We start from the raw sequence: 17,444 nt of genomic DNA, 5'->3' as shown, positions 1-17,444 counted from the left end.
TACCTTCAATCTAAAAGAAAGGTATAAATAGCAGAAGAATTATTTTATTTTAATATAAACCGTGTGTTACCATCTCCCAGCGTTCAGCTCTTGAATGCGCACCAGCAGTGGGCGTGGTCCGGAAATGACATGGCCGCCTCCTTATAGGGAGCCTCGTCGTCTTTCTCCGGTTACTTGGAGGTTAAATTAGTTTTTCTTTTTCCACACAAGTTTCCTCCATATTCACCGGGACAGCGCCCTGCAGAGCTCAGCATGGGCACCGTCCACGCCAGGGTAAGAGAAAGTCTGATGACCGTTTAACTCGGACTTTGACCTCTCTGTGTGTCCAGTGGAATATCTGACTGTGAGCTGTTAGAAAGAAAAGGCCCTTAGTGTTCGTTCAACAAGGTGTAGAGAGGCTCAGACTCATAGGTCTGTAATAAAGCTGAGCTACTTTACAGTAGCCCTAATTTAAGTTCACATTATAAACGGAAAACACTTCCTAGTATGTATTTTACATACGAGCTGACACCAACACGCTGCTCTTGGTGCTTCCTTTGACTGTAGCATGCAGCAGACTTTGACAACAGCTCATTAATAACGTGCTGCAGTCTGTGTTCTCAGTAGTGTTACACCAGTTTTATTAGCTAAGGCTCTATATTGATTATTTGTTTTTGTTTTTTTGATAGGACAAGAAGATTCATTTCCTTGTATTAGAAAATAAAATCCCAGAATATCATTTAGAAATGTCGAAAATTACACTAGCTTCAATGATTCCTATCTGGGACATTGTGGTGTTGTAGCAGGACCTGCAATTGAAACTAGACACAGTCAAAACTGGAAGAAAGACAATTATGATAAAGGTATCATAAACTAATTAATAACAGGATTGGTTGAAAATGCAAATAAGAACTATAGAAGATAAATATCCATACATTGTAGAGAACACATAACATTACATACCAGAAACATATGTGTAGAAATACATAGAGCTTTTGAAGTTGCTGGTTGAATAAATAATGCATACAGTTGTAAAAGCTCAAAGGATATACCAGACTAGCACTTATCCTTAGCTACAATCACTTCCTTTAAAATCCATTAATAATAATTAAACAATACTTTTCAATTATTATAAAGATGATTAAAAAAAAAAAGTCTGCACTTTTTAACAAAATTAAAAGTTGGGAAGACAGATACAGGTTGGCTTATAATAAAACAAAAAGTTAATTAAAATGTTGTTTTTTTCCTCTCCACTATCATCACCTGGTTGAGCTTTACCTTATGTGTAAGGGCGTATTTGGGGGCCCAAGGCAAACCCAGTCAATGGGGCCCTCCATGTCCTTGTAACTCATCTTCCTCTTTGTACAATAATGTTTATCAGCAACTCAAAAGGTTTGTTTTTGAGGAAATTATCCTGTTTCCTGGGCTAGATAAAGTCCTTAAAATCCCAACAGTCTTATATGTTTATCTCAGATCTCAGAGCAACATTGTTTTTATTTCCGACTTGGTTGAAAATAAGAAAAAAAAATGGGGAAAAAAGTGTTTTTTGCCACTTTCTTCCTGAATCAAATTTCCAGGAGTGTTGTAACATGGAATAGCCCATTGAATAAGAAGGGAGGGGGAGTACCAAAAACCATCATTAAAGATTAAGCCTTTTGATGTAGTTTGAAGCATGTGAAGTTCGATTTAGAAAAAAGAAATGCTTTCAATTGAAGAGAACTTCATAAATCAGTTTTTAAGAGATGCTTTGGGGGCCCCTGAGAATTTTGGGGCCCCAGGCAACTGCCTGTGTTTGCCTAATTGTAGCTACACCCCTGCTTATGTGCAGAAATGTGCATGATGTTTGAAACGTCCCTTTTGGACTGTGAGGAGGTGATCTGCATCTTTTTTTTCTGAAATCAAGGATTAACTGAGAAACTATTTAGGACATTTTTGCAAGGCCTGGCTTGCAGCTAATCTCCTCCAAGAATAGCCACACTATCAGATGAGATTAAGCATGAGAACACTGAATATGTAAACTATGAGGGAAGTGATGGTGTAAGATTTATTTTGAACTGTTGACAGAACTTTGTCCCCATTAATATTTAGTGTTTTTTGTTCGTCTTTATCCTTTCTTAGTTTTTGAACAAATTTTCAGAGCACCCTATTTGTCTTTTTTCCCATAAGACAGTATAAAAGGAAGAGGAGGGGATAGGATGACTTGCACCATAGTCTGTCATGATTCTTAATTTTCTTTTTTGTTGCAGAGCCTGGACCCTCTGCCCATGCGGGGGCCAGAGCTTGGGGTTCAAGCCGACGATATCGAGGTCCCAGAAATTGAGCAGGAGCCAAAGCAAGAAGTTCTTGAGAACAAGGATGTAAGACATGAACGAAACCTGAAAGACCAGAAATCTGTACCTTACATCAACTTGTCTCTGAGTTCTCTTTGTGTTGTCACTCTTGTATTTTAGGTCATAGTTCAGCGGGTACACATAGATGGCCTCGGTCGAACCAAAGAGGACCTGCTGACTTATGAAATCGCAGAAGTTTTCCGGGCAAAGAATTTGATTGATGTAAGTGCAATTAAAAACAGCTGCACCAATGTGTGCTTGTTTGATGAAGGTGTGTGAGCTTCTGTCTCTTGCGTTCATTCTGCAGGTGATGCGTAAATCACACGAAGCCCGACAGAAGCTTCTGCGTCTTGGCATCTTCAGAAAAGTTGAAGTTGTCATTGACACATCACGAGGTACTCCCAGTCAAGTTAAATGATCACATCTTCAAACTGAAAACCCAGATTCTAGCCATGTGTCTGTAATGGTTGGGTTTTACAGACATCACCTCATTGTTTATATCTTAACATGTATTCATTGAGGTGTTCTATGTTTTTTCTGCAGGCGAAGGCGCTCTTCCTAACGGCCTTGATGTGACGTTTGAAGTCACGGAGCTCAGACGACTCACAGGCAGCTACAACACCATGGTTGGAAACAATGAAGGAAGCATGGCAAGTGCTTTGGTGCTGCTTATCATCATCTGCCTGACCAAAATGGTTTTTTAAGTTCTTTACACATATGAGGTGGTTTTTATCTGTTACCTTTCTTCTCTCACCCTTTTCATTTTCATGTCAGGTACTGGGCCTGAAGTTACCCAACGTACTTGGTCGGGCAGAGAAATTAACCTTCCAGTTCTCATACGGCACCAAAGAAACATCGTACGGCCTGTCTTTCTTCAAACCCCAGCCAGGATGCTTCGAACGCAAGTACGATACAAACAACTTTAAAAAATTGATACCAGTCTCTTCAGCTAAAATTTGTTTCAAATTTATCTGCTATGTAGAAAAGATGGTTTACTTTTCTTTTTCATTTTCCACCATCAGTATTTCCCTCAACCTGTATAAAGTCACCGGTCAGTTTCCCTGGAGCTCACTGAGGGAAACAGATCGAGGCGTCTCTGCAGAAGTCAGCGTAAGTACTCGTTTCTGTCTCCCTGAATATGTTCTCACATGTACTGCAATTTAAAATTTTGTTTCTAAAAAAATGTGGCTGATCTTTTTGTTCCCACTTAAAAAGTCTTAAATTCATTTATCTACAATTAAAGCTTCAAAATGTCTTAAATTAATTGAAAATGTTGAATGCTGGTCTTAAATACATTAGCCAGAGGTCTTAAATTTTGTGGAGCAGGACTAGTAAAGTTTATTTGTTTATTTATTTATTTATTTTTTGTGGGAAAAAACAATTTTATTTTCCAATAAAACAAAATACAAGACAACAGAAATGTCTATCCTGATACAATAACAGTGGTGAGTTGACCTGTACAGTTTTCCTTTTTAACCTACACCCCCCCCCCCCAACCCAATAAAATAAATAAATAAATAAGTAAAATAAATAAATAAAATAAATAAATAAATAAAAAGGGAAAACAAAAGAAAAAAGAAAAAGTAGGAATAGAAAAGAAAAGAAGGACAAAATACAAATAAATACATAAATAAAGTTTTTAAAAAAATATTTTTAACTTTTTATATTGTATATTTATATTTTATATCTTTATTAAATTAAAATAGAGTTAAGCTCATATCTTTCAGCCCAGATCTTAAGCTTTAAAAATGAAAAAATGTGTCAGTTCAATTCCTGGAATTAAAAAAAACACCTCTGTAGTTTTCTTTCTTTAAGATACAGCTTTCAGTCTATATATATATATATATTTTTTTTTTTTTTTGCTTTAACCCCTGTGATTTTAATTATCTGCATGCTTGTTAGCCAGTCTGCGACTATAGGTCTATAGGTTAGTGCAAATTTATTTAGGCTTTCATCCAGGTTGGCTGGATGATGTCAGTTTTGGATTGCAATACAGCAAAATCCCTCAATCATTGCTTATATTTATTGCATTTTCAGCCTTAGATTTAATTCAAGGAGGTATTAAAAAGACTAAAAGGTCGTAAATTTGACTTGCTGAAATCTGCAGATACCCTGGGTTAAGGGAACTAAGAAATAAGAATGTATATTACCCAAACTGAAAAAAATGGGTGATTAAATATGTTTTTAGGACGTACAAAGTCTGTTTTCTGGGGCTAAGTTCTGTATTCGGGCTGACCATCGTTATTGACATATCTGAGTGGATAACAGAAGAAGCCTTCCACATGCTCCCACAGAAACAATACATCTCTCTGTTGTAGGACCACTGGACAACGGTCACTCTTTATCATGCTACTTGTCAGTCACTGCATAAAATTATACAGATGATGTGAAACTGGTGTCTTCTTGTTACTTTTTACCACAGTTCCCAGTATGGAAGACCAGCCAGACCTTAAAATGGGAAGGAGTGTGGAGAGAGCTGGGCTGTCTGGCTCGCACCGCCTCATTTGCTGTGCGGGAGGAGAGCGGCCATTCCCTCAAGTCCTCACTCTCGGTATTTGTCTTGTAAAACGGTCTGCAAAAAAATTATTTAAATCTCTTTTTATGGCATTAGCATAGCAAGAGAGTCTGTCAGCTGGAGGAATAAACTTGTGCTGAGCATGTTCTTCTAAGAGATCTTTTTTTTTCCAGCATTCAATGGTCATTGACACCAGAAACTCCTCCATCCTCCCTAAGAAAGGCGGCCTGTTGAAGATCCATCAGGTTTGTCTTCAACTCTAAGCCTTTGCACTTTTTGTATTATTTAAAAACAATATGAATAAATTTATATTCTTTGGTTTTGCAGGAACTTGCTGGTTACACTGGAGGTGACGCAAGTTTCCTGAAAGAGGACTTTGAGATCCAGCTCAACAAAACCCTTCTCTGGGACTCGGTGAGTTTTAACTCTTTATATTTCAGCCTTATACCAATATATCTCATTTACACTCACTCCAGGTTAACTTTATGCAGTTTTACTTCACTCAAGTCGAATTGAAGGGCGCAATAATTGATGTTGACTTCATTTTTCCATCTCACTCCTCAGGTGCTTTCTGCCTCCATGTGGGGCGGTCTACTCCTCCCTTTAGGTGACAAACCAACAAGCATAGCAGACAGGTACAGTATACTCCTACTTCAGCCTACAGAATCTGGACCCATATGTTCCAGAAATTTAATCTGGATTAGACTCATGCAGATTAAGAAATCCCACTTTTTGCCTTCTAGGATGAGCTAATCTATCCTATTTCCATACTGTTTTTCAAAGAAACATTGGACTGGATCACCCTGATACAGATACAGCCTTTACAAGATTACCTAATCCAGATTACGAGCAATTAGATATCAGGAGTAGATATCAGGATGTTGGCTTCTTTGCAAGAAGAAAGGGATACAGGAGCCAATATGGAGACACTGTAGTGTTTTTCCAATCAGAAGGGACAAGGTGTATGCAGTTTCAATTTCTGCTCATAAATTTTTCAGTTGTTTTTTAAATTGTTGTTTCATTCAACCTGACGGCAAAAATCCTCTCACATTAAGACAATGAATTATATGACATTTCAGTAAATGTATGTTGGAGGCATGCGTCACATTGTGGAAACGTCAGATCTTTCACCATAAAACTGTCATTTTGAAAACATTTACAATCACCAGCAAATCTTCTGTATTATTAAAAATCCTCTCAGCCACACCATGTTTTCTGATCCTCTTGTTGTGTTTGTCTTTCTTACACCTCTCAGGTTCTATCTGGGTGGTCCCACCAGCATCAGGGGATTCAGCATGTACAGTATGGGCCCACAGAGTGAAGGTGAGACATTCACTTGGCTGAGCTGCTGGGTGATCAGACTGGAGTTTGTTGGTTAATTTAAAGGTTGTGTACTGGTATTACTGGTATGGCAGGTGACTACTTGGGAGGGGAGGCCTACTGGGCTGGAGGCCTCCACCTTTACACGCCGCTCCCCTTCAGACCAGGCCGAGGGGGCTTTGGCGACCTCTTCAGGACACACTTCTTCCTCAACGCAGGCAACCTTTGTAACCTCAACTATGGTGAGTAGTCCAGAACAGAAACAATACAAATATGACTGTTCAGAGTTATTTTCATAAGCAACACCTAATGGATGACCTCTTACCTGTTTATACTTTCAAAGAGTCTTACTTTGAATTTAGAAGGAGTTTCACAGTTAGGATAAGACTTTGTTTCTGTGTGCTGGGTCTCTTTCTCAGGTGAGGGGCCACAAGCACATTTAAAGAAACTTGCAGAATGTATCCGTTGGTCATATGGACTGGGCATTGTACTGCGTTTGGGAAACATTGCCAGGCTTGAACTGAATTACTGCATTCCCATGGGAGTCCAGAGCGGAGACAGGTAAAGAAGTTAATGAACAGACACTTTCACAAGACCTGAAAGTTTTCGGTAGTCATATTAACATGCATGATAAAATCCCATGTGACTTTCAAGAACCCTTGAAAGAATCTGATTACATCTTTGCATTGGTGTTGATCTCATCTGATTCTCTTTCTCTTTCTCTCTTTTAGGATATGTGACGGGGTCCAGTTTGGAGCAGGAATCAGATTTCTGTGAAGCTGTCTGTCTTGTTCCAGCTTTGAGCTTCCTTGTGTTTAAAGAATTTGTTTTATGCCAGAACCATTTTATTCAAAGGGCAAACTGCTTGTACAGAATTATTGTTACAACTATCTAGTTCAATAAAAGTGTTTACATTGACACTGATTACTGATGGGTTATTTTTCATTTTCTCTCAAGGTCAAACACAGTCACTTAACTCAGTGTCACATGGCCAATTATATAATTTAATACGTCAAGTAATCATCAAGAAATGATGTCCAAGCAGATTAACTTTTGTTTAACATTATGTACAATAAAAACACAAGTGAATACTGTGTTTTTTGATGAACAGACCCCCCCCCCCCCCCCCCCCCCCCCCCAAGTAACTATTTAAACAACCTTTCTAATCCACAAATTTCCCCAAGAGAAACATTCTTACAAAGCAGTTTATCCAAAAGGGTTTTAAGGCCACTGTAGTGCTGAAGATTTTTGTTATAAGATACATAAAAAGAAATGAAAATAATGGTTGTTTTTCTATTGACCTCAAAGAGGTAAGAAATTGGTTGTAGAAATCACTCTTAAATAGCTTAAACTTTAAATTTAACATACTTTTTGTCTTTGCTGAAATACAATTTCACAACCATGTGTGGCAATACAAATAATATGTGTATCAGGCATTTGAGAACAGTGCATAACTTAAGCAGGATTTAAAAAAAATAAAAAAAAACAGTCAAAGATATGAGTGAAAGAAACCAGAGTAATTTGTTAAAGTTCTTAATGGTCCGTGATATTGATTGTTTTTTTATGTTTGTTTTGTTTTTTTTTGTTTTTTTGTTGTTGTTGTTTTTGATTTTTGTGCAATGGTTTTGTCAATACGTTCAAAAAATAGCATTTTTTTATTCATTATATGTTCTAAGGCTAGATAGCTATTGCGTTTTATTCATAAAAATAATTAGGAAAAAAGCTTTTATGAATGGGGAAAAAAACTATAACTGAAAAGGTGATAAATAAACGGAAATCCTCCCTGGATATACCAAAGTAAAGCGAGTTGATCGTGAATATACGAAACGAAACTTCATTTCCTCTCTTGAACGCACCAGCAACGCACTGGTGTTACTGCGCATCACTTTAGCGCGGGCTACTGATCACATGGGTTGTGTCTCTACACGCGATTGGCTGAACAGGCGCATGAACCGTATTCATTGTTCCGTAGCATTTTAGCACACACGCCATAGGGGGATCATTCACGGGCTTCTCGAATATTCATCTTCAATACTCGCTCTTGAGAGCAAGTATCCTGAAAATACGGCGTTGTTTGTGTAGCAGTCACCTGAAACCGAGGGAAGTGACCCGGTAGAGGATCTTTCTGTGGTTTTATCGGCGGTCTTATCTGTGAGCGACGGGCACGCTGATGGCGGTCACTATCGAGGATCTCTACCGGAGCTACGGGATCCTTGCTGATGCAAAGGACAACCTCAGTCAGGTAGATATGGACAGAATATTACCGCATTTGCTCCTTAGTCTTAACTCCCCCTTTGAACAGCTGAGTTTTCCTCACACTCCTGCTTATTTGGGCTTTTTAATATTGTTGGGATAGCGTCAAGCTAACTGTAGCTAACGCTAGCTACCAGTGACCGGGCTGATGTTAATGGCCTCACCATGGTGATCGTTCGTGGAGGCAGAAAACACACCACCTTGGTAGAGTTTAATTAAATCAAGCTATATTTAAGCGCCAAATCACAACACAAGCTATTTGTGGACGGTTTACATCAATGAGCCTGGAGACTTCCTGAAAAATCCACATTATATAGCTTTATATATTCTTGCACCATATCTAAAATTTAATTGGTTTCACTGCTGTATTTAGTCCTTTTTAATCGAGTAATTTGGGTAGTAAATTGAGAAGAAACATATTTTCTCACACTCAAATGTTATATTATGTCTGGAACGCCTATAAACACTAACATGCCAGTAAACTGGCTGGATTAGCTAGTTCTGTGGGTTCTTCCTATGATACAAATCAAACCCGAGTCTTAGTTTTGTTCTCATGGGAATGCATTTGAAACTATGTTCAACGTGAGTCTGGAAGATTCATTCATTTATTTTATTTATTGTCTCGCATTAACCAATCATGCTTTACATGTATATGTGTGTATTCAATAAAGAGTTGTCTAGAAATTCAAAATAACGTAAGAACCAAATGTTTGTTGCATTAAAAATAAGCCTCATTGAATGCAAATAAGTCAAAACAAACGATGGATCCTCAACAGTGAAGTATGTAATCATTAGAAAGAGATTTTTAAAAATATCAAAGGACACCAAAAATATGTACTTCTTGATACTTGGTAGTGTTTTGGGATTTGTAAGAGACAGATTGACGACATAAGTTGAAACAGAATGCAACATGGATAGAAGATTTCCTGACAATGACATTTAGTTTTGTAACCTAAGACCTTCAAGTTCCTCTACAGCAACACTGACCATAAAGCATATCATTTTAACACTCTGATGGTTTCTTTTCTAAACTCTTTAAATTAAGTTGACTTGTAAAGTGCTCATTGTATGCGCAGATCTATTAAGTGAGCGTGATCAAACACGCTAGTAATCTGATCATGTCTTCCACAAGACGTTGTCTTTATAAACTCAAAGGCACTAGGTTTTATATAATTAGAAGCATAAGCTATACACAGTGTTTCATTGGAGAGCTTTGGACCAAACTCCCTTTTAATTTGGACCCTGCACCATCACCACCATGAGACTCCACTTAATTCTGCTGTTGTTTATGCTGTAGGTTTTTATTAATTTATCTTGTTTTGTTTTTTCTTACTGTTTCTCTGCAGCACAAAGATGCTTACCAAGTCATCTTGGATGGCGTGAAGGGAGGACCAAAGGAGAAGCGCCTGGCAGCGCAGTTTATCCCCAAGTTCTTCAGCAACTTTCCAGAGCTGGCCGACGCAGCCATTAATGCTCAGCTTGATCTTTGTGAAGACGAGGATGTGTCGGTGTGTATCTCTGGGATTGAACTTGCCATCACTCTGTGTTTAAGTGATACAGTTTCCTCTTGATCAGATTGTTTCATGTCAGTATTTCATCTTAATCACTTATGTCTTTATGATTTTTCAACTTATTCTTCTCCAGATTCGACGACAGGCGATCAAGGAGCTCCCACGGTTTGCAACAGGAGAGAACATCCTCAGAGTCGCCGATATTCTCACTCAGCTCCTGCAGACAGGTATGAGATCCCTCAGGACAATCACTTCATAAAGATGTCATGATTTTTGGTTTTATGATGAGAAATGACGGAAAATTCAACACAATGACGTCTCAAATGGTTTTAATTTCTGCTTTCAGATGACACAGCAGAGTTCAACCAGGTCAACGCAGCACTGGTTTCTATCTTCAAGATAGACGCTAAAGGTGAGTGTGAATTGACTTCAGCTTTTTTTTAAGTTGTGCAGAAAGAGAAACACAAAAAACTTTCATAAAGTCAGCACTCATGTTCATATTCAGAAATCTTTTACTTGCCTTTACAAAAAAACATCATCATGAATCAATTTTTAAGATCAATCACTCCAGCTTGTTTCATGTCTCTTAAGGTTTTGTTCCTTCTCTTTTGTCTTCAGGTACGCTGGGAGGCCTCTTCTCTCAGATCCTGCAGGGTGAGGACATCGTGAGGGAAAGGGCCATCAAGTTTCTGTCAACTAAACTGAAGACGCTGCCAGAGGAGGTCATGACAAAGGAGGTGGAGGAGTACGTGTTCGCAGAGACAAAGAAGGTAAGCGAACAGTTTAGAGCTGATGAATGATCTTGGATCACTGCTAAATGTGACAGAGGTAATTTGCGACATGTTGTGCGTAAGGTAAGATGGAGTGAAACTGTAATGTTTGACTGCTACGCATGTTTCTGCACCATCTGAATGTTCTGCTGCATCCTCAGGTGCTGGAGGATGTGACGGGGGAGGAGTTTGTGCTGTTGATGCGCCTCGTGTCGGGCCTACGAGTTTTGCAGACAGTAAACGGACGGCAGCAGCTGGTGGAGCTGGTGGTGGAGCAAGCTTTCCTGGAGCAGGCTCTCAACCCAGCTGACCCTGATACTGTAGACCGCCTGCTGCAGTGCACGCGTCAGGCTTTGCCCCTGTTCTCAGTGAGTACAAGTATTCAGCTATGAACCGAGTGACAAACTAAGGAGTGTGTATGGTTGGGTACTATTCACATTTGAAACGATGCGGTATCGATGCCCACTTTTTACTTTTACTTAGTACTTTTATGTGTTAATGAGGCAAAAAATATAAATTTATTTTAGATAAAAACTTTTTTCTTTTTTTTTTCATTTAAACATATTTACTCTTCAATATATAACCTTGCAATGCTACGTTCATGTCCAGCATGGAAAATCACCTACTCTTCAACTCCCTCACAGTCCCATGATGCATTTAGGTACCTAAACATGGTACCTTTTGATTCTACATGTATAAGTACTTGGTACTTTTGACAGAATTCGGTCGGTACCTGTAAAAGAACCAAATTTGGTACCCATCCCTAGGAGTGTGTCGTGCTAAAATCATGTAAAAGGCTAACGTTTATGACAAGTAACACATAAATGTTGAATTTTCATATTTTTTCTTTCCTTCCTGCAGAAAAATGTGCATTCCACGCGTTTTGTGACGTACTTCTGCGAACATGTCCTGCCCAACCTCAGCGCCCTGACGAGTCCTGTGGCTGAACTCGACATTCAGCTCGAGGTAAGTGTTCCTTTTAATGTTGGTGGGACTTGAAATGTTAGAACACTTTCAGTGATTGAAGGACCAGAAAAGCGTTAATGTGGAGAAACCGCAGGTAAAAGAGGTCAGGTTTTTTCATAGGTGATCTAAAAGTGACTTCCAGCGCAAGTCATAAGAACGGCTTGAATTACTCTGAACTACTATGATGGATATGATCAGATTTTTTTGTTTGACAATATCAAAATCAAGATTCCTTGTCAAAAAATCTTTTTTTTTCCCCAAAAATTCTTTGTTTCAGTCTTTGTTTATAAACTGGATTGGAAAAAAGTTACCATCAGAGGGTGACATGTATTTCTCTGACTTACACTATGTGTATTTTATGGAAAAGTAAGGCTCCTGATACAGTCTGTAGACAGTATCATTATTATTTAACTTTTTCACATGGTTTGGTGTTAAAAACAAACTAAAAATCGTAACTTTTGAAGAATCTAAATCAAATCAACACTTTAAAAATGGTGGTAGAATTGAATTGCGAGGATAGCAAATCATCCCAGCCCTAATGGATACCAACAAGGTTAAGGACTAGGAGCTTATTTGAATTAAAAAATAACTTTATTTCTCAGCAATTTCTAACAAAACAAACCCCAAAGACAGTTAATTGACAAAGAGCAAAAAATTAATGATCAGATGGCAAAAATTCTCCCTTGACAATCTGAGAATTTGGGTTTTATTTTAACACTCAGTTCTTTGGACGGCCTCTGCTCATGACTTTTGTAGTATTTTGACCCATCTCTCAAACTAAACCACTGGTGATTCTTAACTACAAGTTCCATAAGTTTTAAATGTAGGCGACACCACAAACATACTAATTGTTCAATATTCCAGTCATACTTTTTGGAGCATCTTTTAAACTTATGGTTTGGGAATAATTAAATTAAAGTGGGGTAAAAATGTTGGAGTTAGTGATCTGAAGACTCCGTTCCTGGAGGCCAATATGATTGTTGGTGTGAGGTCGATCGTCCTGATGTCTGACATTTGGTGAGCGCCGCTTTTAGTAAACAAAGTCAGCGTGGCAGCCACCTGTCAGAGGTGTCAGCCAACTGCACGTTGTTAATGGGTCGTTAGTCTGCACCACGCAACACTGTTTCTCATTAGCAATACACATTACACTGTGTGAGGGGATCTGCTCAGCATCGTGTGTGTGTCTGTGTGTGTGTGTGTAGGTGCTGAAGCTGCTGGCTGAGATGAGTCCGTTCTGTGGAGACATGGAGAAGCTGGAGGCCAATCTCAACATGCTGTTCATCAAGCTGCTGGTAAGAGAACCTGTTGTCCCGTTGGACGGAGAGAAAAACGAGCCCTAAAATCAGCATTTTCTCAGGCTTTTTTTTTTTTTTTTTTGCTTTGTATTCATATTGTTTCAGCTTTGGGCATTTAGCCTGTGAAATGATTGATTTCCTGGCTAAAAGCGCTTCAATAGCGGCTTGTTGGATGAATTATTTACTCTCCTTAGTCCAACTGGCTGATGGTGTCTGATATTTAACGTCAAAACTACTGCAATGAGTTATATTTTTTTACTCCTAAAAGGTTTATTTCTATCAAAGCAAAACTGAAAAATGATAAAATGCTCACATAATGCGTCTGTGTGTAGGAGTACATGCCTCTGCCACCAGAGGAGGTGGAAAACGGAGAAAACCCAGCAAACGAGGAGCCCAAACTGCAGTTCAGCTACGTGGAGTGTCTCCTCTTCGGCTTCCACCAACTGGGCAAGAAGCTTCCAGACTTCCTCATCGACAAAGTGGATGCAGAACGCCTCAAAGACTTCAAGATCAGGTGAAAAAAAGAAAAAGAAAAGGAGCACTCGTGGTTGGATGAATAAGCCTGTATTGAAGTTTAGTTTGTTTCCTAAACTGCTCGCTTTTCTCATCACAACAGGTTACAGTACTTTGCCAGAGGCCTCCAAGTTTACATCAGACAGCTGCGAGTAGCTCTGCAAGGCAAGACGGGAGATGCTCTGAAGACAGAAGAGGTAATGTCACTGTTAAAAATTAAAATAACATTAAAGTAACAAAAATTTGTTTCTATATTACTTGTTTTGGAGTTTATTGATGTAAAAGACTGACTTTTCTTTTGTTCACAACCAGAACAAGATCAAAGTGGTGGCCCTCAAGATCACAAACAACATCAACGTACTCATCAAGGTAAACAGGAAGTGACTGGAGAAGAATTGCTTGCTGCAAAAAGTCCTGTCTGATGAGTTAGTAATAAGTATGTGTTGTTTTCCCCAGGATCTCTTCCACAATCCCCCATCCTTCAAAAGCACAGTCAGTCTCTCCTGGAAACCGGTCCAGAAGACTGAGGCAGTAGCGTAAGTCTGCATCATCATGTCTACAGAAGCTTAGCGAGCTCAGAGAAACACACTGCAGCCTCTTCATCCACCTGTGTCTTGTGTTTGTAGGAGCAAGCGTCCGTCAGGTGAGGAGATGGGATCAGGTGGAAGCACAAAAAAACAGATCTCTCCTCAGCACCGGAGGGACGCACGGCAAATCTACAACCCCCCCAGCGGCAAGTACAGCGCCACCATTGGCAATTTTAACTATGGTGAGGAGCACTTGGTGACACTTTGAGTGTGTTTTGTTATGCATGTTTAACTGTTGCTTGAGACACTCTGCACTGTTTGTTATTTAACTCTGACAGACCAAAGAATAAATAGTTAGACTTTTTAAAAAATCTTCCAGGTCCAGTCTAAGTCTTAAAGGGTTAACTCGCTGCAGCATATTGATGTAGAAAACAGAGGAAAGCATAAAGGTTTGTGATAAAAGAAGTTCTCTGGGACCCCAAATGGATCCATCTTTTAATATCAGGTCAAACCATAAACTCCGACAGCATGGGTTTAGTTTCAGGATTGACAGATCAGCAGGGTTGTAAATGTGTGCAATATTCAACCCTATGTAATCAAAATAGATGAGCTATGAATTAAGTTTCCCTTAAAACAGTTATTGGGACAGTTGTACCAAATCTTTCCAAAACCAAAACATTTCTCGGCACTCTTATTTTTCAACACCAGAGGTCACCACTTGAGTGAAACTCTTCCCTGTTGTAGTTTTCATTTTAAGTCCAAACATGCTGCTGTCAGAAGAAATTTGTCCTCAACTTTTGAGTGTTCAAACTTTAAAAAAATAATTGCACATTAATCCATCAGACATATTTCTTCCTGTAAAAACTGTCAATCCATGTGATGGTAAAAATCAACTATATCATATAGCTTGAAGAGGTCCATTGTAGGCTTCGAAACTTAGCATTGTATAACCAGAGATGGGTACATAACTACAAGTAACGAACGTTACAAGTAGTTTAATTACTTTTGATAGGAACGAGTAGTGTAACGGCACTACTCTTTCTAGATTAGTAGTTAAACTAGAGTTACAAATGAAACGCCACGATCGTTACTTTTAGATTGACTGCAAATAGAGCAACCAAAATATTACTATTTAAGCGGAGTTCTTTTTATTACCACCAGTAGATTGAACGAGGGCCATACGAGCAACTACTCGCTATCTCTTCCAGGTCAGGGCTGATGGAACTGTCACAGTAAAATTGGTTGCCTTATATAAATCTGTGCCCCACTGACAACACTGCGCTCCCTCCTGCTGTAAATGCCCCTTTTAAAGGATAAGTTTGGTTTATACAGCTTTTACATTGTTTATAGAATGAAATAGAACAAAATACTCACCCAGAAGGCTTTCCTGATCCAAGCAGTGCTTGAGATGTTTAGATCCAAAATCGTGCAGCGGACGTCCATATAATGGGATCCATCAGGGCATAGACAGCGCTGCTCCTAAAACTGCATTAATCGTCCAAAAAATCGTGTTTTTCACCAATATTCCATCATGGTCCGCTCCGAGATAGTCCTCTGCTGCAGTCTGTGTCACTCCAGACAGCGCTGTGTGGCTGTAATGACCTCTGAACTGACAAAGACTTTGTTTACGTTTGTCCCTCAAAGAAAGGAGTACTGCGCATGTGCAGTCGGCTCTCCAGAGAGTACTGCTGACTGTAGGTCAGATTTGTTGGAAAAGAGGCAAGCTGTCAGCCCAGATCTTTAGCTTCAAAAAAGAAAAACGTGTCAGTTTTATTCCCCAAAAAATAAAATTTCTTTTTTTGTTTTTGCTTTGATCCCTGTGGTTTTAAGTATCTGCATGCTAGCTAGTCAGGACTATGGGTAAGTGCAAATTTATTGAGGGTTGACTGGACAATGTTCGTTCGGATTGCAATACACAGCATTTTTGACATTAAATTTCATTCAAGGTGGCATTAAAAAGTCTTAAATTTGACTTGCTGAAACCTGCAGATACCCTCGTAGAGGATGTCCTGAATGAATGTTTTGTTTTCCTGCCTACAGAGCAGCGCGGCGGGTTCAGGGGCGGCCGAGGACGAGGCTTCGGAGGCAGAGGCAACAGGAGCCGAGGCCGGCTCTACTGAGACAGAACACACTCATTCACACACACATGAACACAGACACACACAGTACACACTGCTCATTGAACTGCATTACATCCAGATCTTTTCCTCCCCAAGATGGACTATTTGTCTCCTCCTCTTCTGTTTTTTTTTTAAACTGGTCTCCACATCTTTCCACTCAGACACCTGGCTTTTTTTTTGAAGGCCTCAGACTTTTTAACATTTACCCCCCATGATCCTCGCCACCACGGCGCTTGCTCAAATTAATCTAAATGTTTTTGTTCTCCCCCTTCATTTTTTAATATTGTGTATTTTTGTGGAACAAAAGACTGCCAAGTTGTAACTGATGAATATTTTTGTCAGATTGTTGTAGGAAAAGATAAAGATCCTTTTGTTTTGCAACATGTTGATGAATGCATTTCTTTCTACCTTTTTATTTAATCTTGTTTTCTTTTTTATTAGAGCTTCAGTTGAATTGGATGACTATGCTACTTTGTATGAATCAATGATGTTTCATTGGATTTTTATCATAAACTTGTATGAAGTATGAACTTTCGTCCTTAACTTTTCTTACGGATAATCTCGCTCCTATACCTGTTTGTGTTTCTCTTTGCAGAGTTCATCCTGCACGTTGGAAACCTTCCTAAACTCACCTCCCCCCTCCCTGCCTGCTTTCATTCACCCACCCATCCATTCATCCCGTTTATCCTTTCCACTCCACCGTCATCCCTCTCCCCCTCTTCATCTATATCTGTTCCAAAGCAGCATGAATAGCGGGTAAATTAAGCACAAAATCTGGCGTCTACATTTAGAATACACACAAATACAAAAACATGACTCCTCTGATGTCTGCATGCCTGCATCAACACCACATCCCCCCCTCCTCTCAGTCCTGTATGTGTGTGTGTATACGTCTGAGTGGGTGTGCCAGCTTTGAAGTAGAGAGGGGGGAGATTCTGGCTCTCAATAATTGACGCGGCCAGAAATAGTCTCTGCCATGTTTAGTTCACGTTTTATTTACACTCGCTGGTGGTGGGAGCTCTCTTTTTCAGTCATTCACATTTTCCTGCACACATTGTTGATGATACTCGTGAGAAAACTTTGCTCGACTTCACTCATTTAAAGGAATTCACGTGAAATTTACACTTAGACCAGATCTTAGCTTTCATTCCCTGGCTATTTGCGATTTCTTTACACTTAACTACTATTCTGGAAAAGCTTATGTTAAAATATGCTCTTTAAATCTTTCTTATTTGCAACACCAGAGGGGAATGTTACTGATAGGTCTCAAACTAAACCTGCATTGGTCTAAACCTTGTTTTTATGTTGCTATCTTGAAGTAACTAGCAGGAAACTGCAGCTTTAT

General features: G+C 39.2%; 2 protein-coding genes across 4 annotated transcripts; both read left to right on the top strand.

The window, feature by feature from the left end:
- Positions 1 to 102: 102 nt before the first annotated feature.
- On the top strand, positions 103 to 7,062 carry samm50 (SAMM50 sorting and assembly machinery component). Of its 2 annotated transcripts, none has more exons than XM_074677695.1 (15): positions 103 to 273; positions 2,226 to 2,336; positions 2,430 to 2,531; positions 2,617 to 2,704; positions 2,853 to 2,959; positions 3,084 to 3,214; positions 3,332 to 3,419; positions 4,732 to 4,860; positions 4,998 to 5,069; positions 5,152 to 5,238; positions 5,389 to 5,459; positions 6,080 to 6,149; positions 6,233 to 6,386; positions 6,564 to 6,705; positions 6,876 to 7,062. In XM_074677695.1, exons 1-15 carry the CDS (start codon positions 253 to 255, stop codon positions 6,919 to 6,921), a joined length of 1,419 nt encoding a protein of 472 aa, XP_074533796.1. In that variant the 5' UTR covers positions 103 to 252; the 3' UTR covers positions 6,922 to 7,062. The 2 variants fall into 2 exon arrangements, with proteins under 2 accessions (XP_074533796.1, XP_074533797.1); XM_074677696.1 differs by having other exon boundaries at positions 104 to 273; positions 6,080 to 6,147; positions 6,240 to 6,386.
- Positions 7,063 to 8,058: 996 nt separating this feature from the next.
- Positions 8,059 to 16,577, top strand: api5 (apoptosis inhibitor 5). Of its 2 annotated transcripts, none has more exons than XM_074678466.1 (14): positions 8,059 to 8,386; positions 9,744 to 9,905; positions 10,042 to 10,135; positions 10,255 to 10,320; positions 10,527 to 10,678; positions 10,840 to 11,046; positions 11,540 to 11,644; positions 12,847 to 12,936; positions 13,272 to 13,453; positions 13,556 to 13,649; positions 13,765 to 13,821; positions 13,909 to 13,988; positions 14,079 to 14,185; positions 16,020 to 16,577. In XM_074678466.1, exons 1-14 carry the CDS (start codon positions 8,315 to 8,317, stop codon positions 16,097 to 16,099), a joined length of 1,548 nt encoding a protein of 515 aa, XP_074534567.1. In that variant the 5' UTR covers positions 8,059 to 8,314; the 3' UTR covers positions 16,100 to 16,577. The 2 variants fall into 2 exon arrangements, with proteins under 2 accessions (XP_074534567.1, XP_074534566.1); XM_074678465.1 differs by having other exon boundaries at positions 8,061 to 8,386; positions 14,079 to 14,221; positions 16,020 to 16,576.
- The last annotated feature ends 867 nt before the right edge of the window (positions 16,578 to 17,444 follow it).

The sequence above is a fragment of the Halichoeres trimaculatus genome, unplaced genomic scaffold, assembly GCF_033239565.1.
Source record: "Halichoeres trimaculatus isolate MK-OKI-2021-1 unplaced genomic scaffold, fHalTri1.1 fHalTri1_scaffold_10, whole genome shotgun sequence".
NCBI lineage: Eukaryota > Metazoa > Chordata > Actinopteri > Labriformes > Labridae > Halichoeres > Halichoeres trimaculatus.
The sequence above is the reverse complement of the archived record's forward strand: the minus strand, read 5'-3'. Positions and strand labels throughout refer to the sequence as shown.